Source organism: Phascolarctos cinereus, unplaced genomic scaffold, assembly GCF_003287225.1.
Source record: "Phascolarctos cinereus isolate Bilbo 61053 unplaced genomic scaffold, phaCin_HiC Scaffold_4;HRSCAF=312, whole genome shotgun sequence".
Taxonomy (NCBI): domain Eukaryota; kingdom Metazoa; phylum Chordata; class Mammalia; order Diprotodontia; family Phascolarctidae; genus Phascolarctos; species Phascolarctos cinereus.
Genome location: NW_027555847.1, coordinates 584420903 through 584448378, shown reverse-complemented (window position 1 = coordinate 584448378; position 27476 = coordinate 584420903). Strand labels below are relative to the sequence as shown.

The 27476-nt window shown below is 35.1% G+C and overlaps 1 protein-coding gene across 5 annotated transcripts in view; it reads left to right on the top strand.

Annotated features, from left to right (window-relative positions):
* Positions 1-27476, top strand: part of TRIQK (triple QxxK/R motif containing) — a 146571-nt gene that overhangs the window by 65762 nt on the left and 53333 nt on the right. For all 5 annotated transcript variants that reach the window (XM_020972907.2, XM_020972909.2, XM_020972906.2 and 2 more), the window contains one exon: positions 2421-2499. In XM_020972907.2, coding sequence (XP_020828566.1) covers positions 2439-2499 — 61 coding nt within the window. In that variant the 5' untranslated portion in view covers positions 2421-2438. The remainder of the gene's footprint in view (positions 1-2420; positions 2500-27476) is intronic.

Genomic DNA, 27476 nt, shown 5'->3' with positions numbered 1-27476 from the left:
CCCCACCGTAGTCTTATTTTATTCATTGTTGGTACAGGAAAGAGAAATAATAACTATTATGATTACTGTCTTTGTACTTCTGGCTTACGTTAATTTTTAATATCCTTTGATGTGAATTTAAATATATATATATATATATATATATATATATATATCTGACTTATGTACTTTTTCTTAAAGCAGGAAAAGTGTGTAAAAGTTTTAAGTTTGTTTAGTCATTCTTTATAATTTTCTATATATTATCTGAAAAAGAAATGAAAAACATGCTAAAAAGGAGTATGTTTTACAGTATTGCTTTCAGACACTAATGATATGTTTTTCTTGAGAATCTATATCATGTTTTTGTACAATTCAGGTTAATAAAATATCAATCTATAATAGTGATTTTTAATCTTAAAAACTTATGTCCAATGAGGATATTGGTGATTTAAAAATATTTTTAACATAACTAAAATGAAGTCACTGAACTATTTTAGGCATCCCACTTTGGTATTATAGTTATCATTTTTTATTTATAAATATTACTGGGGTTGTTTTTAGAAATCTGTAATGGTTACATCTGAAATCATTCTTACAAAAAAACCTCATCAATAATAAATATTAGTTCTTATTAATCCTTATTTTAGTTTAACTTAGGCTCATAGCAAGTTACTTCCTCAGGGAATGCTATATTCTTTTCAAGGAAAGGTGATGAGACACAGTCCCTTGAGGATTAAATTGTGAAAACAATCTTGGTTTTATACATGCTAATATAGAACTGTTATTCCCTTTCCACTTCTATCACAACACATTTTAACTTGTGCCTGATCTTTTATGCAGATAGCTGTTTTATTAGACATTGTGGCTATATGTGCTAATGTCTCCATGGGTTTCTTGGTAGTTTGCTATCCAACCATCAAAGCAGTCTAAATGAATGCTGATTACCACATAGCTTTGAAGAACAAAGAAAAGTCACTACATTTTAGATATCTGATGCACCGACAGTTTGAACTACACAGATAAACAGGGGAATTTCTGTGGCTCATTTTAAATAGCCTTTAGTGATTTTTTTTTCATAAAAAGAGAATAACTTTGCCTATGCCTGATTTAGTCCCCGTAGTAAAAATTAAAAAATTTTCACTATTAACAAATTTTGCAGTGACAGTAATGATAACAGTAATAGTATTTATTTATCACATTTTGTGTCCCTATTTTGTTTGCTCTTCAAATTATACTTTGGATTTTGGTTTTGAAAGTGATACATAAACTTATTTACATAGGGATATAGAAAATTGAGAAAAAAGTAATTTTTTTTAAAAAACTTTATAAAAATTAAAGAAATAATTGTTTACTGTGTTCTTTGTTAGTCTGATGACTTTTATTTTCAGTTATCACCTTAGTATATATTTATATACTATTATTATGTTTGAAATAGATTTGAAAGATGAAGTATCCTTAAAACTTTTAAAAAGCAAAAACAAGTATATATTAAGAAAACAAGTCCTGGAATGGAGGGTAGACCTCAGTTGTCAAGGTTATACCAGTGGAATACAAGCTTTGATATGCCTTATGAAATTGCAGAGGCTTCAGAGGCAACCATATGACAGACTGCATCTGTCATCCAAGGACCAGACTACTTAGGTCCAGCCAAAATTGTCACCAGAAGATTGGTTGTCAGGATTTTTCTTTTCTTTCTTTTCTTTTTTGCCATCGCAGCTCACAAAGACTGTCCACTAAAACATGGAGAAGTTATACTTACACCAATGAAATCAAAGACCTTTTAAAGTGTTTGTAATAATAATGACAGTTAACATTTATAAAGTTTTTTAAAGTTACAAAGCCCTTCACATATATTATCATATTAGAGTATCACAGCAATGCTAGGCAGGTGTGATTATTATATGCATTTTACAGATGAGGAAACTGAGGCGAAGAGAGGGTAAGTGATTTTCTAAGTAATTAACTGAGATCTATCAGATCCAATGTCCTAGAGGCCCTCACCCACATCTCTGTCTCCCACTTAAGGTACAGCAGTGTACTACACAACTGTCGATTTGGTGGCAAAAAGTCAAAATAATTTTGAGGTATTGTGGCAGATAGGTGGCACAATGGCTAGAGCACTGGGCCTGGAGTCAGGAAGACCTGAGTTCAAATCAGGCCTCCAGATACTTAGTAGATATATGACCCTGGGCAACTCACTTAACCCTGTTTGCTTCAGTTCCCTCATCTATAAAATGAGCTAGAGAAGGAAATGGCAAACCACACTAGTATCTTGGCCAAGGAAATTCCACATGGGATCATAAAGTCAGACAGGAACAAAATGACTGAAGAACAATAATAAATTGCTTACAAAGACATCCCATAGACTTTATTTCTTTTCATATGTGATTTATTTTTATTTTTCTAAATATTTTGTGATGTATTTTCTTTCTTTTGAATAGGTATTTTAGAGACCCAAGATGGGCAGAAAGGATGCTTCCACTTTAAAACTTCCTGTTGATCAATATAGAAAGCAAATTGGTAAGTAACATAATCTTTGATTCTTGAGTAAATGTAGGAACACATCAATTGGTACTTTCTTGCCCAATAACTAAAAAACTCACTTCCCTTTCTCTTATTCATTATGACTTAGATTTTCCAAGGTGAAAGCCCTCTTCCCTGGCTACCTTCCTCCAATCTCTTGTCTGCATCCATACCAACCAACCTGTTCAAAAATTTTTTATGACTGGAATCTGTTCCGTTATGTCCTCTCAAATAATGTTACCAAATTTGCCTTCATCTTGGACTCTTCCTTCTAATACTCTTTCTATGACTTGTTTCAGAATAAATGCATCCTTAGCCACCTTCTCCACTACTGGATGTACCTTCTTTGATGTCCCAGAACCATTCAGCCAGGAGGAGGAGGAGGCATACACCTTGCTTCATACATTTCCTCTGCTACCATCACTCAGTTGCCTCTTCCTTTGAAGCCACTTACTTCTGTCACCCAGTTTACATTCTCTTAGTAGTCATCTCCTATTTCCGAGGTCACTCACTTTTCTTTCTTAAGAAATTTAGGACCCTGTCTCCATCTTTTCTCTTTTTAAACATGCTCTAAATACTTCTATCTTATATATACTTTCCACTTAGGAGCAGAAGCTAGAACCTTGGGAAACATCTACATTAAAATGGAAGGAGGAGGGTGATAAACTTAGAAGATAGCTTAGAAGAGGAAGAAGAGCCAGTGAAGAATACACTGGAGGAGGTAGAGCAGTCAGAAGAGAGCCTAGAGAAAAGAGAATATCAAAGAGAAGAGGACGCTTGACAGTGTTGAAGGCTTCAGAGATTTCCAGAAAGAGAATGCTTGAGAAAAGGCCATTAGATTTGACAATTTAGGGATCATTGTAATTTTGGAGAGAGCAGCTTCAGCTGAATGATGAGGCTGGAAACTGTTTGCAGAACATTCAGAAGAGAATGAGAAGAAAGAAAGTGGATGTATTGACTCAGGACAGTTATCACAAGTTTAGCCACAAAAAGGAGAGAAATATAGGCAAACATTAAAATGAACAAAATAGGGACATAAAATGTGATAATACTTAAGGATGAGGAGTACATGGGCATGTTTGTAGGCAGGAACGGATCATTCAGTAGAAAGGCAGAGAGACTGATGATTATCATGGAGATGATAGAGGAGACATTCTGCTGGAGAAGGGATAGAGTAGGAACACTTGTATATGTTGAAGAACACAAGGTCCAGTTTTGCTGGACTGTAGAGTTCAGCAAGAGAAATGATATATGATGACATTTGAAAGATAGGTTAGAGCCCTGCTATGAAGGACAATAAATGCCAAATTGAGGAGTTTCTATTTTATCCTAGAAGAACACAGAAATACTGGAGTCTATTGAAAATAAAGTGACTTAGCCAGATCTATGCTTAAAGAAAATCATTTTGACAGATATATGTAAGAAGGGATTGGATTGGGGAGAGACTTGTGACAGGAAGACAGTTATAAGGCTCACAGTAGTCCAGGTGAGAGGTGTTTTGAGAGCCTAGCTTAAAGTGGTGGCTGCATTGAAAGGGATTGCATGGCAGGGGTGTGTAGGAGCCAGCTCGACAAGCTAGCAAGAGCCAATTGTTAAATTTTCAGTGTGAGTGCTTATATCTCATAAATCAGTGAATGTTATATATCAGGGCTTGATTTACTGTTTGGTTGATTCCAGAAGTGGGGAACCTGATAGAAAATGATGCAGAAAATGTTAATAATGTAGCTTAAAATTAAAAGTGTGCCATGCCCATTTTTTTAAAACATTCACCACCATATCACTGGATATGATAAACGTTATGTAGGAAGACATGGCAAGATTTGGTAAACAATTACATGTGCCAGGTAAGAGAGAATGAAGAATCAAGAATAACTCTGAGGTTACCATCCTTTGAGACTAGAATAATGAATGTGCTTTCAGTAAAACAGAAATTCAGAATAGGAAAGGGTTTAGGAAGAAAGATAATAACTTCTGTTTTGTGCCTTTTGAGTTTTATGTGGGATATCTGTAGGATATGTCTGTGAGATATCCTGCTTGAAATGACCATTAGATATTTTAGTGATATGGGACTGAAACTGAGCAAAGAGATTGAGGCTGAATATATAGAGATCTAGGAGTCATTATGTCTGGTTATAAGAGGTTAAGAGACTCACCCTCAATGAGATCATAGATCTATTGGAGTTTATCTTATATGCAATGTAATATGTATATCATCGTGTAGATATTATTTCACATAAATTTATAATTTTATATAAATTCATATAAAATTCACATAAATGTACTGAGAGTAATAAATGTATTGATTTCAACATTAATGATAAACTAGATAGGTGGGTTTTTTTCTAAGATCAAAAAAGAGGAAAAATTAACATAATTCATCAATATATTGAAATATTCTGAAAATATGTGCAGTGTACATTTGTGGACCTTCTTCCTATTCAAACGGGTGGGGTTGGGTCATCTCATATGGTTTTTTTTGTCATGCTTCTTTGTCATTTTGAAACACTGGTTTTTGTTATTTTTGTGGTTGCTCTTTCAATTTTTTGTAGTCATTACGTATTTTTCTTGGCTTTGCTTGCTTTATTATGCATCAGTTTATGTAGATTTTTTCTGTTTCTCTGTCTTCATCACATTCATCCTTTCTTGTAACAAAGTAATATTCTATTACATCTGTGTACCATATTTCATTTAGAGATTTCCTAATTACTGGGCATCTTTGCCATGAAAAAATATTACTGTGAATATTTTTGTGGATATGGAAATTTTCTTCTGATCAGTGGCCTCCTAAGAGTATAAGATTAGTATTAAAATTTCTGAGTCAGACAGTATGGACATTTTAGTTACTTTATTTGCATAATTTCAAATTGCTTCCCAAAATGCTTATACTAATTCACACCTCCACCAGAAATGTGCTGGTGTGTATAACATCCTATAATCCCTCCAACATAGACTATTCCAATTTTTTTTTTACCTTTGTCAACCTGCAGAGTGTTAGGTAAAACCTCAGTGTCGTTTTGATTAGAATTTCTCTTTGTATTAGTGATTAAGAACATTCTTTATATGGTTGTTAATAGTTTGAAATTCTTTTGAAAACTCTTTGTTCATATCCTTTGTTCATTTATATTTTGGAGACTGGCTTTTCGTCATTCATTCATACCTATATATATGCAGATATACACAGGTATGCATATATATTTAATTTGCTTATATAATGTTGGATATGCATATATACGTGTGATTATATATGTTTGTATATACATATTTGTGCATATATGCATACATATACACACATACATATATATGACACCAAACCCTTATCAAAGAAATTTGATGCAAAGATGTTTTTGCCATTTCACCACTTCCCTTTTTATCCTAGATATATCAATTATATTTGTGCAGAAGCTTTTTCAGTTTTATATAATCAAAGTTAACTCTTTTATCTTCTGTGATTGCCTCTCTCCTATTTTTGGTTAAAGAATACATTTACCTTTCAGATCTGTGAGAGATATACAATCTACTTCTCTTTCATTTTTTAATATGATTTTTTGACATTAAGGTCATGATATTTCATTGAGAAATATATGTGGAATATGGTCTAAGCTATTGGTTCATGCCTAATTTCTGAAAAAGAAATTCTTTCCAGTTTCCCCAAGACTTTATCAAAAAGAGAGTTCTTTCCTAAGTAATTTATATTTTCTGGTTTATTGAACTCTAGATTACTGAATTCCATTGTTTCTAATTCTTAATTTCTAGTCTATTCTACTCATCACCTCTCTATTTTTTAACCATTACCAGCTGGTTTTGATGACTGCTGCTTTATAATGTAGTTTGAGGTCAGGAAGTATTATTGCCCTTTGTTGCCACCTTTTTTCATTATTTTGCTGAATGTTAAAGATATTTTATTTGTCCAAGTGAAATTTGTTTTTACTTTATTGATTTATATAAAGTATTTCTTTGATAATTTGATCAATAGAATATGAAAACTGTTTTAATCAATAGAACATTTACACTACATTAACTTTGGTAGTGCGGTTATTGGTAGTATATTATTTATTACAATACTATTATATATCCCGTTAGGTTTATTACATCATATTATCAACAAATAGGTAAGTTTTATTGCCTGTTTACTCATATTTACATCTTTAATTTCTTTATCATATATTATAACTATTACTAGGATTTGCAAGACTGTATCAAATAACAGTGGGGAGAATGAGTTTCTTTGCTTTACTCATATTTATTGGGAAACTTTCTAGTGTATTGTCATTGCACATAATGTTTGCTTTTGGTTTTATATTTTATTTATATATATACATATATATACATATAATTTTTATGATATTGAAAAAGGTCCCTCTGTATCAAACTTTGTAGTATTTTTAACATAAATGAGTTTCGTACTTTAGGAAAGGCTTTTTCTCATATATTGAGATAATGTGGTTTTGGATGATTTTGTTTTTAATATTAATTATGTTGATGACTTTCCTAATGTGGGACTATCTTTGCATCCTACTGGGTCATATGGAATAATTTCTTGGATAAATTGCTGTAGTAAATTTGACAGAATTTTATTTCAAGTCTTTGACTCAATATTCATTAATGATATTAGTCTATATTTCTCCTGTCCTTTAACCTTCCCTGGTTTAGATATTAGAATTCTGTTTCATAAAATGAATCTACTTTGGATGTTTCTCATTTTTTGAGAATAATTTGCATAATACTAATGTTAATTATTCTTTAAAAGTTTGATAGAATTCTATGAATCTATCATGGAGAAAAATCTTCTTTTTCTTTAGTAGTTCCTTTATAGCTAGTTCTGTTTCTTTTTCAGAAGTTGGATTATTTAAGATCTCCATTTGATCTTTTAGTTTAGGTATTTTCCATTTTTGAGGTAGTCCTTTTTATATTTTACTAGCATATAATTGTACATATGAGTTGCAGATAATTAGTTTTTCTTCTGCTTTTATTTTGATTTCACCTGGTCCATTTGCTAATTTGTTGATTTTGTTTTCTACTGTTTTCTTTTTAACCAGATTGGTGCAAGTTTATCAATTGTATCACTCTTTTGAAGGAACCAGCATTTTGTTTTATTTATCATATCTAGAGTTTGGTTTGTTTTTCTCCCTCCTCTTCAGCACTTACTTTGGCTTGCTTATTTATTGGCTTTCTAATTTGAAAATATATTTTCAGTTTATTAACCTTTCCTTTTTCTATTTTATGAATGTGTGTTTGAAGGACATGATTTTGCCCTCAGACTACTTTATACCTCAGAAATTTTTATTTTTTTGTCATTATCATTTTCTTTCACATAATTATTATTTCTATGATTTCTTCTTTGGACTCTCATCATTTAAGATTTCATTGTTAAGTCTCCATTTGGGTCTTTCTTTAGTTTGTGCTCTATGAACTTAATTCCTATTTTTATTATGTTTATTATTTTTACCTTCCATATTTATTTGCAGGATCTCTGTTCCCTAATATGTATTAATTTATTGTAAAAGTTCTATGTGGTGATTAGAAATATGTATATTCTTTAACGATTCCATTTAGAAGATACCAAAAGTCTTTTAGTTCTAGATTCTCCAGCAATTCATTTAATTCTTTGTTTTTTCTTTTGTTGATCCTTCTGTTTACTTCTCCAAAATTGAAAAAGGTACATTAATATCTCCTGGGATTATTATATTACTGCCTATATCTTCTAGTAGTTCAGTTATCTTTTTGTTCATGAATTTACATGCTAAAGTATTTGGAGAACATACGTTGAATATTCAGACTGATTTTTTTTTTACTAAAGTTCCTTTAAGCATAATGTAATTTCCTTATTTATCCCTTTTTATGTTACAAAGTTTAGTTTTTCCTTGTCTCATAGCATGATCACAACTCATCATTTTTTGGATTTACTTGAAGCATAGTAATTTTTTCCTGCACCTCATTTTTGTTTTGTGTATGTCTTTTTTAAAAAATGTGTTTTGTATAAGCAACGGATTGTGAGGTTTTGTTTTGTTATCCAATCTATCACTTGTTCATTATACTGGATCCATTCATAATTAAAGTTATGAGAGTTCAGCTTATATTTCCCTCTGTTTATCTTTATATTTCCCCAAAATTAGGATTTTCCCCCTTCATAGCGACAGTATTTTGTATCTTCAGTTATTTTACCTTACTTGATTTAAAGGCAATACTATTTTTTCTGTCTCTCTTCTCCTCCCTTATCTTGTTTGTTAATCCCTCTACATAGTTTGAGAGTTTCACTTAAAAGTTTCTTTTTTCTTACTTCCTTTTTTCTATTATTGTTATTTACTTAATTCTTCCCCCCTTTCCCCCCACTCAACTAGTTAAGTAAAATTTCTTTTCCTTTCTTCCTCTTTAACTTGTTTTGTTCATTAGTTGTTTAAAATTCATTTTCTGTGTTTTTTTTTCTAAAAAGAATTTTTTCCCCTCATTCTCTTAATTATTTATCTTTTCATTCTCTTTTATTCTTTCATTCAAGGTCCCTGTGCTTATGTATATCTTCTTTGTTCTCAGTAATTCTTATGTATTTAAAGCATTTAATGTAACTATTTTGGATTCCCTTTCTAAATAGTTTCTGTATTGTTGCTTTGTAGATCTTATCTCCTTACCTTTTTTTTTTCTTATGTCTCTCTCTTAGAAATAATAATTATTGCAAGTGATAGAGAAGACATTGCTCAGGGGTAGGAATTTTCTTATGCCTCTCCTTGTACACTTCATTATTAATTCTTGAGGTTTAATCCATGATGTTTCAGGTGTGTATCTCTGTTATCACTTCTCTTTGATTTCTACTTTCTATGTTATCACTTCTTATATTTAGAAATCAATCCCTTAATGATCTGTTTTTTATTATTTTGTTGCTGTCATCCTCAGCTGCTTAATTGTTTATAGTTTTTGTTGAAGTTTTTGAGAGACAAATAATTACTTCAGAGTTGGGTTTTTTTTTCTAGAAATGCTTCAAATGCTCTTTTTTACAGAATGTCTATCTTTTTACATTAATAGTTAGACTCAAGTTTTCAGGGTATGTCACCTTGGGTTACATTTTGAACTGTGTTGCTCTTTGGAACACATTATTCCATCTCTTAGTTGCCAAATATGATGGCCTTTTCTCAAACCTAATCCTCCTTTACTTCTCTGAAGCCTTTGACACTGTTGATGACTCTCTCCTACTTGATACTCTCTTCTCTCTAGATTGTGGACCTCACTTTCTCATGGTTCGCCTCCTATCTATCTGATAACTTCTCTGTCTCCTTCACTAGGTCCTCATCCAGATCATGCCTTCTAACCTTAGGTGTCCCATAGGGTTCTGCCTGGGTCCTTTTCTCTTTTCTGTCTATATAACTTTACCTACTGATCTCATCATCTCCCAGGAATTTAATTACCATCTCTATGCTGATGATTCTCAAATGTAACTTTTCTGTTTCAATCTCTCTGCTGACTTCCAATCTTGCATCTTCAACTGCCTTTCAGACATCTTGAACTGTATGTCCAATAGAAATCTTAAACTCAGTAAGTCCAAAATGGAACTAATTATCTTTCCCCCAAAACCCTCCCCTACTCTCACTTTTCCTGTTACTGCAGAAGGCAGCACCATCTTCCTAGTTTCTCAGTTTCCCAACCTAAGAGTCATCCTGAACTTCTTACTATCTCCTACCCCTTCCATATTCAATCTGTTCCTATAGATTTCACCTTTGTAACATATCTTGAATATACCCTCTACTATTCTCTGACAATAACATTGCAATAGCTTGCTGGTGGGGTTGACTACTTCACATCTTTCCCCACTCCAATCCATCCTCCATTCATGCGCTAAAGTTATTTTTCTAAAGCATAGGTCAAACTATGTAACCTACCCCCGGATAAACTCCAATGGTTTCCTATTGTCTCCAGGAGTAAATAAAAAAAATGCACTGGCATTAAAACCCCTTCATAATCTGATCCTCTTCTACCTTTCCAGTCTTCCTACAAACCTTACTCCCTTACACATACTCTTTGATCCAGATCCAGTGACACTGGCTTTCTAGTTGTTCCTCAGAGATATAGCCCGTCTTTTGACTCTGGGCATTTATTCTGGCTCTCCCCATGCATGGAATACTATCATTCCACTTCTCAAGCTACTGACCTCCCTGATTTCATTTAAGTCCCAACTAAAATCCCACCTTCTACAGGAGTTCTTCCCCCACTGCTCTTAATTCTAGTGTCTATTTGCTGTTAATTGTTTCCTATTTATCCTGTATATAACTTGCTTGAATATGTTTGCATGTTGTCTCCTTCATTAGATTGTAAGTTCCTCGATGGCAGGGACTGATTTTTTTTCTCTTTAGCACCCGATAGTACCTGGCACATAGTAGGCACTTAATTAATATTTATTGATTGATTCCATTCCCTCTCATGGTTTATAGAAGATGCAGAATAATTATATTTTTCAAATTTCTTTTCTTTTATATTTGACAGTCTTTCTTTTGGTCATTTGTAAAATTTGTTGTTTATCATTGGAATTATTAAATTTTACCATTATGTGTCTTGGAGTATTCAGCATAGGGTCTATCTCTCCCTTCTCTCAGAGGTAATCTGTGGAATCTTTTGATTGAAACTTTTTCAGAAATTATGGGCAATTTTCTTGTATTATTTATTGTAATTTAGTGTTCAGGTTTTTTTGATTTGGGATATCTATAATCCTTAGCTTGTCTCTAAGCATCCTGTCTTGAAGACAGTTTTGCTTATATGGAAATAATGTTTTCTTTTAACACCATTGCTTTTGCTTCTCTTCTTCCAATTATCCTTCATTCATATATATTTGCATTCCTGACAAGTTATTTTCTTTTGTTTCTCTGATGAGACTTGCTACCACAGATTGAAGTTGGTTTTGTTTAGTTGCAATTATGTTTGCTGTGCAGATCATAAATTCTGCCTTCACAATTCTTATTTCTTTTTTAAACCATTCAGGAACATCTTTATAGGGCTCCCTGCTTTTTAGGGAGTGCCGAAGTTTTTCTTCCTCATTAGGTATTGATTTACTTTCCTTTGTTTTGCAATATTTATTCATAGATACCTGCAGTCTCTTCTGGAGACTGTGTTCCCTTTGGTTATTAAAATGTTCCCTATTCTTTTATTTGTTTACACTCAAAGTCTTTAAGTGAGTTTTCTTCCTCTTGTAATCTTTAATAATGTCAGTTCCTTTTGTCCCCTTAATTTCACCTATTGTTCACCTCCTGACTCCTTCCCCTTTGATGGTAGTTTCCCAGGAGATTGGATCTCAGTGCTATCTGTGCCTCCTCCCACATTGAGAAATTACCATTTCTCCAGCCTCAGTCTTTGCTCCCCAGCCTCAGTCTTTGCTCCATATTATTTCTGAGGAGAAAGAACTGGTCTCAGTTAAAAGTTGGGCTCTTTCCCTCAGACTTAGTAGAGTGCCACACAACACTACTCATATCATGCCCCCCATTCCCTTTATTCCTTGGTTCTCTGAGCTCTGTTGCAGAACAGACTGCTGCCATGCAAGAGTGTTTTTCCTTTTAATTTTCCTGGTCACTTGCAGGAGGAAGGTGAAGAACTGATTTCTGTCGGAAAAATGTGGATCAGCTTATGCTGCCCTGCCAGAATAAGTAGTAGTAGTTTAAGGGGATTTTGAGGGAGCACATTAATATTTAAGGATTAGCCTTTTTCACTGTTAATTCATTGTGGTTTTATCTCTTTAGGCCTCTTGGTATCCTAGACAATTGAGAGACAGATGAAATTGCTTTTTCTCGTACACATAACTTCTCTTTTGTAGAGGTTTGGCAGATTGTAAGGATCAGAGAAAATGTCTTCCATCTTGTTTTTTACAAATCCTGAACATTCAGATAGCTAGATAATTGAATATCATTGTAGGTCGACCTCTATTTAAGCATGCCAAATTTTATTTTGGAGGTGATTTTGGATTTCAGTGATTATGCCAAAGAAGTTTAGACTCTATGAACCCAAACAAATGTGCTTCCCAAAGGGCTTCATCTGTGGATGAGCCTAGCTAAATGTGCTTCATCTGTGGACCAGTTATCACCAAATGTTTACTGACCAGGTGATTAATATTTTTTGGCCACAATTCATGAGCCCATCTAATAAAGTATTAGGGTTATTATGTGCAATTAAAAAAAAAACAAACTATGAAAGTAACACAGGTTATAGAAAAAAAAGTGTTGATTTTTTAAAATATTGCCTTTAATAGCATCACTGTTATCTTTCCTTCAAAGGCTGGATTTTCCTTTTTTTTTTGTTTATTTTTTGGTTTTTTATGGGCACTGCTAATATTTGTTTTGTCCCAGGGAGTGGGAACAAAAAGAGAGTGAACATGTGTTAAATGATATTTTTTTCAGTGTTAGAAATGTTTTGATGAAAAATACTAAACCAACAAATAAAAACATTTTTAAAAAATAGCATTGATGAATTAGTTGGCTAAGTAAAGCCAATTTATTTTCTCTGGATTGATCTAGAATTGTCATTATAGTTTGAATTTTACTAAATGACTACTTGAACCTGTCTTTGTTTGGCTTTCTGATGTACTTTTTTCTTACATCCTATTTGCAAGATAGCTAATGATAGAATAAGGAGTCAGTATACCTTGCTTCTGTCATTAACTGTATTTATAACCATGATCCCAGCCAAATCAGTTCACCATTTTCATTGCATTTGGTTTTTCCAGCTGCAGAATTAGAATGCTCATATTTATCACTTTATAAGAATACTTAGAGTAGGTGCCAGTAAAATCCTTCATAGAGTTACTATTTCTTTTTTAAAAATCAGTTATGTTAGAATTAAGTTAATTATTTAGGCCTCTTTTGGAATTCTGATACCTTATCATTGTTTATTTGGCTTTGTGATACTCCTTTCTTTTGTACAAGTACATCTTTGGCCATGTCAGTCCCCTACTCAGATGTCTTCAAGAGTAATAAAGTCTAGACTCCTTAGCTTGACGTTCATAACGCTGCCTAATTTACATTCTCCTTACCTTTCCAACTGCCTCTTTTCATGTACTTTTGCCTCACTGAACCATTCACTGTTCAACATTCATCTTCTAAAGACTTTCTGTTGCTATTTTCTATATATGAAATGTATTACCCGCATCCCAGTCCATTTCAACAATAATTGATTAAATGTTCGAGGCATTCTCCTAGGCTCTAGGGATACAAAGATGAGATAAAAACGAGTCCTTGCCCCTAACAGAGTTCTCATTCTCTTGGAGACATACAACTTGCAAGAAGATACTTATCTATTTACTTGTAGTATATACCTTGCTGGTTGTATATTTTATCTTCCCAGTAGAAAGTGTGCTTAGGATTTGAGTAGCCATATCTGCATGAAAGACCCAGAAATAGGACAAAGACAAAGACTGAAGAAAGAGCCCTCATGGCAAGGTGTTATCTCTGCCTCTCCCTCCATGATCCCCACCACTGCTTGGATGAAGGGGATAGGTTTAGGTTTTGAAAAATGGCACAGCCCGAACTTCAGAGCTGTTTGGTAGTTATGCAAACAACCACTATAGGCTTATAATCTAGACTTCAGAGCTTGAAAATTGGAAAGTAATTCCTCTCCCAGTTGTACTCCAGACCTTTGCGACTTCATCATCAAGCTCAGGTACTATCTCACCCTGACTCTTTCCCTAGTGCCTGGGGCTTCCTCACTTCTGTTATTTCATCCTCTCCTGTTGCCATTCAGGTTTCCCTTCTTCCATTGGTGGGTTTCTCCCAGGGCCTCCATTTTGTGGAGGTGACCAGGTTAGCCAACCTTCATTCTTTCCCAACCTCCTTCCCCAATTCTGCTCTGACTTTCCAAACTTTGCCACCATGTCTAAACTGCATTCCCTGAAACATTTCTCCACATCTTGGGTACTCTCACCCTTGTACATACATCTTTCCCTGTAGCCTTCTCACCCTGAAGTGTCCCTCTGCCATGCTGTTCCTCTTCTCTAATTGGTGTGTTCCTCCTTGGATCTACATTTTGGGGAGAAGCCCAGGCTGGCCATCTTTGATGCTCCTTCCAGTTGTGCTTCTCTCTTTCCAGACTTTACAACCTTTGGTCTGACCCACAATACCCTCCTCCTCCTTTTCTTTTTTTTCTTAATTTATTTTGATTTATCAACAATCACTTCCATATGCTTTTGAGTTTAAAATTTTTCTCCCCCTTCTTCCCTGCCACACTCCCCAAGACAGCACACAATCTGATATAGGCTGTACATCTACATTCCTATTAAACATATTTCACATTAGTGGAGTTGTAAGTAAAAAATAAAAACAGTAGGAGGAACCATCAGAAAGAGGAAACAAAACTCAACAGAAGAGAAAATAAAAAAGATAGTGACTCAACTTTCACAGTTATGATTACTATCTGTGTCTTTTTCTCCATCCTTTTTTCCCCCGTTTATGTTTTTCTTTCTCCTTTCTCCTTCCCCCTCACTAGTGTTTTGCTTTTGACTACCACCTCCTTCAGTCTCTCCTCACTTCTATTATCGCTTTCCCTTTTTTTCCCCTTTGCCCTTACTGCTTCTTCCATCCCTTCGATTCCCCCCCCCCCTTTTCTTTCACCTTTTCCCTCCTACTGCCTATAGGGCAAGTTAGATTTCTATACCTCACTGATTATGTTATTCCCTTCTTGAGCCAAATCTGATTAGAGTAAGGTTCAAACAATGCTTATCCCCACCCCTTTTCCTTTGCTGTAATAAGATTTTCTGTCTTTTCCTGTAATGTACTTTACCCTTGTCTGCCTCCTCCTTTCTCAGTACATTTTCTAAGATCAGACTAATCCACTTACTTGGATCCATTTAACCCACTTCATTAGATTTTTTTTTATCATTACATCAAAGTCAACTAATATCTACCCCCTTTATATATACTCCTTTAACATGGTGTAATAACAACACAGTTCTCAAGAGTTGCAAGAGTCATCTTCCCTTGTAGGGATGTAAACAGTCTGCCCTTATTAACAACATTTTATATCTTTCTGTCCCGTTTACCTTTTTATGTCTTTCTTGAATCTTGTACTTGAAGATCAAATTTTTTGTTGAGCTCTGGTCTTTTTATCAGGAAAGTTTGGAAGTCCCCTCTTTCATTTAATATCCATCTCCTCCCTTGAAAAATCATGCTCATTTTTGCAAGGTAGTTGATCCTTGGCTGCATTCCAAGCTCCTTTGCCTTAAGGAATATCATGTTCCATGCCCTGCGGTTTTTAATGTAGAAGCTGCAAAATCCTGTGTAATCCTGACTGTGGTTCCAATGATATTTAAATTCTTTCTTTCTGGCTGCTTGCAGCACCTTCTCTTTCATCTGGTAATTTTGGAATTTTGCTATTATATTCCTTGGCATTATCAATTTGAGATCTCTTTCAGGTGGTGAGCGGTGTATTCTTTCTATGGTTATTTTACCTCCTGGTTCTAGGACTTCCAGGCAGTTTTCCTTTATGATTTCCTGAAAGATACTGTCCAGGCTCTTTTTTTCATCATGATTTTCAGGTAGTCCAATAATTTTTAAATTGTCTCTCCTGGATCAGTTTTCCAGGCCAGTTGTTTTACTGATGAGGTATTTTACATTTTCATCTATTTTTTCATTTTTTTGTTTCTGTTTGACTGATTCTTGCTGTCTCATAGAGTCGTTAGTTTCCATTTGTCCAATTCTAGTTTTTAACAGATTGTTTTCTTCTGTTAGTTTTTGTGCTTCCTTCTTCAATTGTCCAATTGTATTTTTAAGGGATGTGTTTTCTTCAGTGTACTTTTTGTCCAGTTTGCCAATTGTGTTGTTTAGGGACTTGTTTTCTTCAGTGTACTTTTTTCTAATTGGCCAATTGTATTTTTAAAGGACTCTTCTGCCTCTCTCATTAGACTTTTAAAATCCTTCTTGAGGTCTTCTAAGAAGGCTTTTTGGGCTTCAGAGCAGTTCATATTCCCTTTTGACATTGCAGATATGGGTTTGTTGACAATGTTGTCCTCTTCAGAATTTCTGTCTTGATCTTCACTCTTCTCATAATATGAGTCTATGGTATGTTTCTTTTCACTCATGGTTTCTTTATTCCCTGGCCTTTAAAGAGATTGAACTCTCCTGCTGGGGAACAGAGGGCACTGACCCAAGCTTGTTGTGTTGGGAGCCTAGGTCTTGAGTCACCTGCTTTGTGTGCTGGGGCCTCTTTTGTGGCAATTGGAGGCTGTAGGGTTTTGGCAGCTTACCTCATGTTGGGCTGGAATCAGCAAGGCTGGAACTTTCAGGCAATTCTAGGTTGCCTACTTTTCCTTTCCTTTAGCTTTCTTCAGCTCCTTTTAGATGGGTGCTGCAGGGTGTTTATCTGCCTGGGGCCCCTTGCAATGCTGCCTCCCTCGTTTCTGCTAATGCACTGAGAGATTCCTTTGAGGTGGAGTGCCAAAGCACCTGGTGGTTTTCTGAGCTGGCACTCGGAGGTCCAGGTGTTGGTGTTTGCCTGCTCTACCACCTGGGCTTCAGGATCTCCTCCTGATTGACAGTTGGAGGCTGTTGGGTTCTGACAGCTTACCTGGTGTTGGGCTGGAATCAGAAAGGTTGGGACTTTAGGAAGACTCTCGGTTGCTTTCTTCAGCTCCTTTCAGATGAATGCTGCAGGGTGCTTTGTAGTGCTGCTTCCCTTATTTTTGCTGAGGCACTGGGAGACCCATTTGCTGGGCTGCTGCACTGCTGTTCCCCATCTTTCTTCTAGTTCAGCTGTTCCAGGGTTTTTTTTTTCCTGGGGTGATATTTTCTGGGTTTTCAGAGGTTGATAGGGGAGAGTGAGAGTGACTACCTTTTTACTTTTCCATCTTCTACCCTCCTCCTTTTGAAGCTCCTTTTTTGTGTTGTCTTCCTCATTTAAAACGTAAGCTCCTTGAGGCAGGCAGAATGCTTCTTTTTGCTTGTATTTGTATCCCCAGTGCCTAGCACAGTGCCTTGCACGTAATAAGCACTTCATAAGTCATTATACCATGCCTGTTCATTTATAGAATGCATACTATATGGTCAGGTAAAGATTGTAACAATGACACTCAAGCCCATGAAACAGGAAGAAGAGACCAAAGAAAAGATTAAGCCGAAGGGATTTAACCAATGGGGAAGATACTGGTCTTTCTGGACTCCCTCTGCCCCCAAATATCTTGGTACTTGGGGCTGAAAATCTCCTGTTGGAAAGACGAGAGGCTTCAGAGCCAAGAATCTTAGGAAGTAAGAAAGGATAAGTAGAGAGGAGACTTTGTGTTGTTTGCAGACAGGTTTCCACCTTTACTGAAGGAGCCTGGAAACATCTGTCAGCTTTAAGCTGATAACATATGGCAACACCCATTTTTTTTCCTTGAAGAAGAGACTGTCAAGGATCTCAGCTGACTTAGAAGTTGGAAGCAGAAGAGTGTCAAGCAGAGCTGCATCTGGTGTGATTTACAGAACAGAGCAGCAGAATAGCATCCATCCTGGCAACATCTGACAGAGATTATCTGTCCCACACAGCATAGTCCAAAAGACTATGAATCCTACAGAGCAAGGTCCAATGGAATAGCATCTGAAAGTCACTTGGACAGCATTTTGCAGTAGGCCTGATAGGACCAGTGTGATAGCACCACTAGAATCCATCAGTGGCCTGCCGGTGTGAGTTGATCCTCCATGCCTGTGCCCTGGCCTACTTTGCCTGTATATGTTCCTCTCCACATGTGCATCCTGGCCACATAAATGTTGTAACACTGCTTCACATGTGGGTCTTGGCCACACGTTCTCCATATGTATTCCTCTCCACAATACTCCCTACAAATGCTCCCTTCTTCCTAATGAAACTGTATGCATTTTTATGAATGTCCTCCAGGTTTGTGAAGGAAATATTCTGTTGCTGTCTTCTTACTATGCCATTCAGTTGAATTATTTGCTTTGAACTAATTGTGTCTTTTGGTTAATTATTAAAGGCAAACACATTGGTGTCATCTTGTGAATTATAGATTTAGGCAATGTAGAATCACAATGTACCTTAAATTTGCTGTATCCATTTCCTGGGAGTCCACTTTGTGAATTGGGGCTCCAAATGATACAGAGGATAAGTTGAGAGGAGTGAAAGAACACTAATGACAGAAAGGATTCAGAAGGAAATTTTGCCTGAGTTGACTGCTGAAGGAATCAAAGGATTTTAAGATATGGATATGAAGAGGGAGTACATTCCAAGAATGGGCACAACCCAGCTGTGGTTGATGTCCAGGCTAAAATGTACAGCATGTGAAGGATGCGAAGGGCAATTATCCTGGAAAGTTAGGCTGCAGATAAACTTTGAAGCATTTTAAATGCCAAACTGAGGAGTTGATATTTTATCCTAGAGGAAATAAATAGAGAACTATTAAAGTTTCTTCAACAGGATAATGATATGTCAGAAGTGCTTTTGAAGGTTATTTTGGTATCTGAACATGCTTCTTCTTTGGAGGCCCTAATCAAGTATCAGATCCTTCATGAAACTTTTTTTTTTTTGCCAATCCCTATTCCCCAGAAGTTATTTCTTCTTCCTCAGATTTCCCACAAAACTTTATACCACTTCTATGTCTTTATCATATTCTAATTTTGTTAGAATTCTTGGTATTCCTGTCTTATCTACCCTAGAAATGTATAATTTTGAGGACAGAGACCATGTATTATTAAACTTCCTTACACATAGGTGTCTAGAGAACAGTCATTAAATTGAACTGAAATGTCACATCTAAAAGTGTTACATTCAGTGGTTCAATTCAACATGTACTTATTATTAAGTGAGTGCTCTTTCTGTGCAGGGATCTTTTAATGTGCTAGAACTACTAAGAGACAACAACAACAATTAGGCCCTGCCCTCCAGCAGCTTATTTGGAAGTATCAAGTAAAGAGGTAAATAAAGACAAGGCAATTTAAGTAGGTAGAGTTACCAGTAAAGATTTCCTGTAGGAAGTGACTTCTGAACTGAGCCTTTAAGGAAAAGAAAGATTCTAAAAGATATGAAATGAGGAGAACATTACAAGGAATGGTCTATATCCTGCAAAAAGGAGTGGGCAAAGGAGATGGAATGCTGATTTCAGAGAACTGAAAGCTGGCTGCCTTGACTAGTACATTTTTATACATTTTTAAAAATTAAAATTAAATTTGTTTATCAATTTCCATCAAGTGTTATCAAACCAAGATTTTGAGTACTGGAAGAATGAAAATACTGCTGATTATACTGGAATTGCTTCACCATTCTTGTTCCCAGGCTAACTAATTGCAGAAAGGCACATCACCAGTAGGCTGCCACAGTGGTAATGCCTTTTTTATTTTATTTTATTTATTTTATTTGCCATGGTAATCCATGAAATGGAGAAAAATTTTTAAATGGTTCTCAGCCTCTATCTAATTCTGCAACAATTGTGGCAGTGTAGCAAGGAAGATTCTAAGAATCACATAGTTTTTTAGATCATCAATAAACTTCAGTTTGACCATTTGTACTCTAAGTATGAGATGCTTGATCAAAGAGCAGACCTATGGTAGGAGAAGCAGAATCATATTACCCTTGCCACTGCTGCTCTAAATGAAATCAGAAGAAAGCAGAAAGTTGCAGCTAAGTGGAAAGATGACTCTCAGGTACTTATTAGAAAAGCATAATAAAGGTGATTCATTCAACTTCCGGGAGCCAAGATGGTAGAGTAGGAAGTAAGTTGTTCTCACTCTCCCTTATTGACCTCTAAAAACCCAGAAAATATTGCCCCAGCAGAAAGATTGGGGTACAGCAGTCTGTTAACCTGGAAAGCTTAAGGGATTAATGGGAAAGGTCCTTTTTCCTCTGGTGGAAGGGGAGCAGCACAGGACTGGAGGTGTTCCAGCAAGCCAGCTGCAAGCTCCACCTCTGAAAACCAGCTGGAGATCTTGAGCCCCAGGGAGCTTCACCTCTCTTATTTGACTTTAAAATCCTTCTTGAGCTCTATCAAGAAGGCTTTATGGGCTTGAGACCTGTTCCCCTTTGAGGTTGTGGACATGGGTATATTGACAATATTATCCTTTTCTGAATTTGTGTTTTAATCTTCCTTGTGCCCATAGAAACAATCTATGGTCATTGTCAATTTCTGTTTTTTGTTCTCAGGTATAGAAATCTAACTTACTCTATAAGAAGTGAGAGGGGAACGGGAAGAGGTAAATAGAAGGGAGGGAAGAAGTAGTAAGGGGGAAAGGCTGATAGAAGGGAGGGCAAATTATGGGAGGTAGTGGTCAAAAGCAAAAGTCTAGTGAGGAGGGAAAGGGAGAAAGGAGAAAGAAAAGCATAAAGAAGGTGGGAAATAGGATGTAAAGAAAGACATAGATAGTAATCATAATTGTGAATGTGATTGGAAGAACTCTCCCATAAAACAGAAGAGGATAGCAGAATGTTTTAAGAACTATAATCCTGGGGCAGCTAGGTGGTGCAGTGGATAGAGCAACGGCCCTGAAATCAGAAGGACCTGAGTTTAAATCTCACCTCAGACCAAACACTTAACACTTACTAGCTGTGTGACCCTGGGAAAGCCACTTAACCACAATTGCCTAAAAAAAAAAAAAAAAAAAGAAAAACTATAATCCTATAATACATTGTTTACAAGAAATACATTTGAAGTAGAGGGATACACACAGAATAAAGGTAAAAGACTGGAGTAGAATATATTATACTTCAGCTGAAGTAAAAAAAGCAGGGGTAGCAATCCTGATCTCAGACAAAGCAAAAACTAAAACAGATCTAATTAAAAGAGATAAGGAAGGAAACTACATCCGGCTAAAAGGTACCTAAGCAATGCAGTAATATCATTACTAAAAATATATGCACCAAATGGTATAGCATTCACATTCTTAGAGGAGAAGTTAAAGGAGTTACAGGAAGAAATAGAGAACAAAGTGGGGGACCTCAACCTCCCCCTCTCAGAACTAGATAAATCTAACCACAAAATAAACAAAAAAGAAGTTAAGGAGGTGAATAGAATTTTAGAAAAGTTAGATATGGTAGACTTCTTGAGAAAATTGAATGGAAATAGAAAGGAATATACCTTTTTCTCAGTGGTAATGGCACCTGCACAAAAATTGACCATGTATTAGGGCATAAAAATGTCACAATCCAAAACAGAAAGGTAGCAATATTAAATGCATTAAATGCATGCAGGTCATGATGGAATAAAAATTACATGTAATAAAGGGCTATGGAAAGGTAGAATAAAAACTAATTGGAAACTAAATAATCTAATCCTAAAGAATGAGTGAGTCAAACAACAAATTATAGAAACAATCAATAACTTCATCCAAGGGAATGCCAGTAATGAGACAAACCAAAACTTATGGGATGCATCAAAAGTGGTCTATAAGGGAAGTTTTATATTTCTCAGTGCTTATATGAATAAAAATTTTTTAAAAAGAGATCAATGAATTAGGCATGCAACCAAAAAAGCTAGAAAAAAACATATTAAAAATCCCTAATTAAATACCAAATTAGAAATTCTAAAAACCAAAGGAAAGATTAATAAAATTGAAATTAAGAAAACTACTGAACTAATAAATGTAAGAGCTGGTTTTGTAGGGAAAAAAACAATAAATTAAATAAACCTTTGGTTAATGTGATTAAAAAAAGAAAACCAAATTACTGGTATCAAATATGAAAAGGGTGAATTTAACACCAAAGAAGGGAAAATTAAAACAACAATTAGGAGTTATTTTGCCCAACTGTATGCCAATAAATTTGGCAATCTTAGTGAAATGGATGAATATTTACAAAAATATAAATTGCCCAGATTAACAGAATAGAAAATAAAATAGTTAACCCCATTTCAGAAAAAGAAATTGAACAAGCCACCAATGAACGCCCTAAGGAACAAAGTCTCCAGGGCCAGTTGGATTTACAAGTGAATTCTTTTTTTTTTTTAATTTTATTTTTAAAATTTTTTTTTCATATACTTTTGAGTTGAAAAATTTTCTCCCTTTTCCTCCCTCCCACCCTCCCCAAGATAGCACACAATCTGACATAGGCTTTATATTTACATACCCATTAAACATATTTTCACATTAGTGAAGTTGTAAGTAAAAATTGAAACCAATAGGAGGAACCATCAGAAAGATGAAACAAAACTCAACTGAAGGTAAAAATAAGTGATAGCGATTCAACTTCCATAGTTCTTTCTTTGGATATGGACAGCATTTTCCAGCCCGAGGCCTCTGAAGATGTCTTAGATCCTCATAATGCTGAGAAGGGTTCAGTTTAACATTCTTAGTCATTGCATAACGTGGCTGTTATTGTGTACAAAGTCCTCTTGGTTCTGCTCACTTCACTCAGCATCAGACCATATAAGTCTTTCCAGGTTTTTCTGAAGTCAGCCTGTTCATCATTTCTTGTAGCACAATACTATTCCATTACATTCATATACCACAACTTGCTCAGCCATTCCCCAATTGATGGGCATCTTCTCTATTTCCAATTCTTTACTGCCACAAAGAAAAGCTGCTATGAAAATTTTCGTACATGTGGGTCCTTTTCCCATTTGTTTGATCTCTTTGGGATATAGCCCTAGAAGTGCTATTGCTGGATCAAAGGGTATGCACATTTTTATAGCCCTTTGGGCATAATTCCAAATTGTTCTTCAAAATGGTTGGATCATTTCGCAACTCCACCAACAATGTATTAGCGTCCCAATTTTCCCACATCCTCTCCAACATTTATCATTTTCCTGTTTTGTCATGTTGGCCAATCTGATAGGTGTGATGTGGTACCTCAGAGTGTTTTGATTTGCATTTCTCTAATCAATAATGATTTAGAGCATTTTTTCATATGACTATAGATGGCTTTAATTTCTTCATCTGAGAACTGTCTGTTCATATCCTTTGACCATTTGTCAATTGGGGAATGGCTTGTGTTCTTATAAATTTGTCTTAATTCTCTATATATTTTAGAAATGAGGCCTTTATCAGAGAGACTGGTTGTAAAAATTCATTCCCAATTTTCTACCTTCCTTCTAATCTTAGTTGCATTGGCTTTGTTTGTGCAAAAACTTTTCAATTTAATGTAATCAAAATTATCCATTTTGCTTTTCATAATGTTCTCTATCTTCTGTTTGGTCATGAATTCTTCTGTTCTCCATAGATCTGACAGGTAAACTATTCCTTGTTCTCCCAGATTACTTATGGTATCAGCCTTTATATCTAAGTCCTGAACCCATTTTGACTTTATTTTGTTATATGGTGTGAGATTTGGGTCTATGCCTAGTTTCTGCCATACTCTTTTCCAGTTTTCCCAGCATTTTTTTCAAAGAGTGGGTTCTTATCCCAGAAGCTGGGGTCTTTGGGTTTATCAAATAATAGATTACTATAGTCATTGACTACTGTGTCTTGCATATTTAACCTATTCCACTGATCCACCTCCCTATTTCTTAGCCAGTACCAAGCAGTTTTGATGATTGCTGCTTTATAATACAATTTAAGATCTGGAATTGCTAGGCCACCTTCCCCTACATTTCTTTTCATTAGTTCCTTTGATATTCTGGACCTTTTGTTTTTCCAAATGAATCTTGTTATTATTTTTTCTAACTCTATAAATAATTTTTGTATTGAGATATGCACTGAATAAGTAAATTAGCTTAGTAGATTCTCATTTATTATATTAGCTCTGCCTACCCATGAGCAACTGATGTTTTTCCAATTATTTAGATCTGATTTTATTTGTGTGAAAAGTGTTTTGTAATTGTGTTCATAGAGTTCCTGGGTTTGTTTCAGGAGGTAGACTCCTAAATATTTTATAATGTCTACAGTAAGTTTAAATGGGATTTCTCTTTCTATCTCTTGCTGTTGGGCTTTGTTGGTAATATATAGAAATGCTGATGATTTATGTGGGTTTATTTTATAGCCTGCAACTTTGCTAAAGTTGTTTATTATTTCAAGTAGTTTTTTACTTGATTCTCTGGGATTCTCTAAGTATATCATCATGTCATCTGCAAAGAGTGATAGCTTTTTTCTTCTTTGCCTATTCTAATGCCTTCAATTTCTTTTTCTTCTCTTATTGCTAAAGCTAATGTTTCCAGTGCAATATTGAATAGCAGTGGTGATAATGGACATCCTTGTTTCACCCCAGATATTATTGGAAATGCTTCTAGCCTGTCCCCATTACATAGTATGCTGGCTGAAGATTTTAGATATATGCTATCTATTATTTTAAGGAAGACTCTATTTATACCTCTGCTATGTAGTGTTTTTAATAGGAATGGGTGTGGTATTTTATCAAAAGCATTTTCTGCATCTATTGAGATGATCATGTGGTTTCTGTTGGTTTTGTTGTTGATATGCTCAATGATGCTGATAGTTTTCCTAATATTGAACCAACCCTGCATTCCTGGTATAAATCCTACCTGGTCATAGTGTATTATTCTTGTGATAAGTTGCTGCAATCTACTTGCTAGTATTTTGTTTAAAATTTTTGCATCTATATTCATTAGAGAAATTGGTCTATAATTTTCTTTCTCTATTTTGACTCTTCCTGGTTTAGGTATCAACACCATATTTGTATCATAAAAAGAATTTGGTAAGACTCCTTCTTCACCTATTTTCCCAAATAGTCTATATAGTATTGGAATTAATTGTTCTTTAAATGTTTGATAGAATTCGCATGTAAATCCATCTGGCCCTGGAGATTTTTTCCTAGGGAGTTCATCAATGGCTTGTTCAATTTCTTTTTCTGAGATGGGGTTATTTAAGTATTTTACTTCCTCTTCGTTAATCTGGGCAATTTATATTTTTGTAAATATGTATCCATTTCACTAAGATTGTCAAATTTGTTGGCATATAGTTGGGCAAAATAATTCCTAATTATTGTTTTAATTTCCTCTTCCTTGGTGGTAGCTTCCCTTTTCATTCTTGATACTAGTAATTTGGTTTTCTTTCTTTTTTTTTTAATTAAATTAACCAAAGGCTTATCTATTTTATTGTTTTTTCATAAAACCAGCTCTTAGTTTTATTTATTAGTTCAATAGTTTTCTTAATTTCAATTTTATTAATTTTTCCTTTGGTTTTCAATATTTCTAATTTGGTGTTTAGTTGAGGATTTTTAATTTGTTCTTTTTCTAGTTTTTTTAGTTGTATGCCCAATTCATTAATCTCCTCTTTTTCTATTTTATTTATGTAAGCATTTAGAGATATAAAACTTCCCCTAAGAACTGCTTTCGCTGCATCCCATAGGTTTTGGTATGTTGTCTCATTATTGTCATTCTCTTGAATGAAATTATTGATTGTTTCTATGATTTGTTGTTTGACCCAATCATTTTTTAGGATTAGATTATTTAGTTTCCAATTATTTTTTAGTCTATCTTTCCATGGCCCTTTATTACATATAATTTTTATTGCATCATGATCTGAAAAGGATGCATTTAATATTTCTGCCTTTCTGCATTGGATTGTGAGGTTTTTATGCCCTAGTACATGGTCAATTTTTGTGTATGTGCCATGTACTCTGAGAAAAAAGTATATTCCTTTCTATCCCCATTCAGTTTTCTCCAGAGGTCTATCATACCTAACTTTTCTAATGTTCTATTCACCTCCTTAACTTCTTTCTTGTTTATTTTGTGGTTAGACTTATCTAGTGCAGAGGGGGAGGTTCAGGTCCCCCACTAGTATAGTTTTGCTGTCTATTTCTTCCTGTAACTCCCTGAACTTCTCCTGTAAGAATTTGGATGCTATACCATTTGGTGCATATATATTTAGTAATGATATTACTTCATTGTCTATGGTGCCTTTTAGCAGGATGTAGTTTCCTTCCTTATCTCTTTTGATTAGATCTATTTTTGCTTTTGCTGTGTCTGAGATCAGGATTGCTATCCCTGCTTTTTTTACTTCAGCTGACGCATAATATATTCTGCTCCAGCCTTTTACCTTTACCCTGTATGTGTCACTCTTTTTCAAATGTGTTTCCTGTAAACAACATATTGTAGGATTATGGTTTTTAATCCATTCTGCAATCCTTTTTTTATGGGAGAGTTCATCCCATTCACATTCACAGTTATGATTACTATCTGTGTCTTTTTCTCCATCCTTTTCCCCCATTTATGCTTTTCTTTCTCCTTTTTCCTTTCTCCCCTTCACTAGTGTTTTGCTTTTGACCACGCCTCCTTCAGTCCCTTCCCCCTTTTATTATCCCTTTCCCTTTTCTTCCCCTTTAGCTTACTGCTGCTTCCCTCCCTTCTTTCCCCCTCCCTTTTCTTTCCCCCTCCCTTTTCTTTCCCCTTTTCCCTCCTACTGCCTATAGGGCAAGTTAGATTTCTATACCTAACTGATTATATTATGCCCTTCTTGAGCCAAATCTGATGAGAGTAAGGTTCAAACAATGCTCCCCCCCCTTTCCCTCTGCTGTAATAGGATTTTGTGTCTTTTCCTGTAATGTAATTTACCCTTGTCTGCCTCCTCCTTTCTCAGTACATTTTCTAAGATCAGATTGATCCACTTATTTGGATCCATTTAACCCACTTGATTAGATTTTTTTTTATCATTACATCAAAGTCAACTAATATCCACCCTCTTTATGTATACTCCTTTAACAAGGTGTAATAACAATACAGTTCTCAAGGGTTGCAAGTCTCATATTCCCTTGTAGGGGTTTAAACAGCCCCCCCCTTATTAACAACATATTGTATCCTTCTGTCCCATTTACCTTTTTAAGTCCTTCTTGAGTCCTGTACTTGAAGATCAAATTTTTTGTTGAGCTCTGGTCTTTTTATCAGGAAAGTTTGGAAGTCTCCTATTTCGTTGAATATCCACCTCCTCCCTTGAAAAATGATGCTCATTTTTGCTGGGTAATTGATCCTTGGCTGCATTCCAAGCTCCTTTGCCTTAGAATATCATGTTCCATGCCCTGCGGTCTTTTAATGTAGAAGCTGCAAGGTCCTGTGTAATCCTGACTGTGGTTCCATGATATTTAAATTCTTTCTTTCTGGCTGCTTGCAGCACCTTCTCTTTCATCTGGTAATTTTGGAATTTTGCTATTAT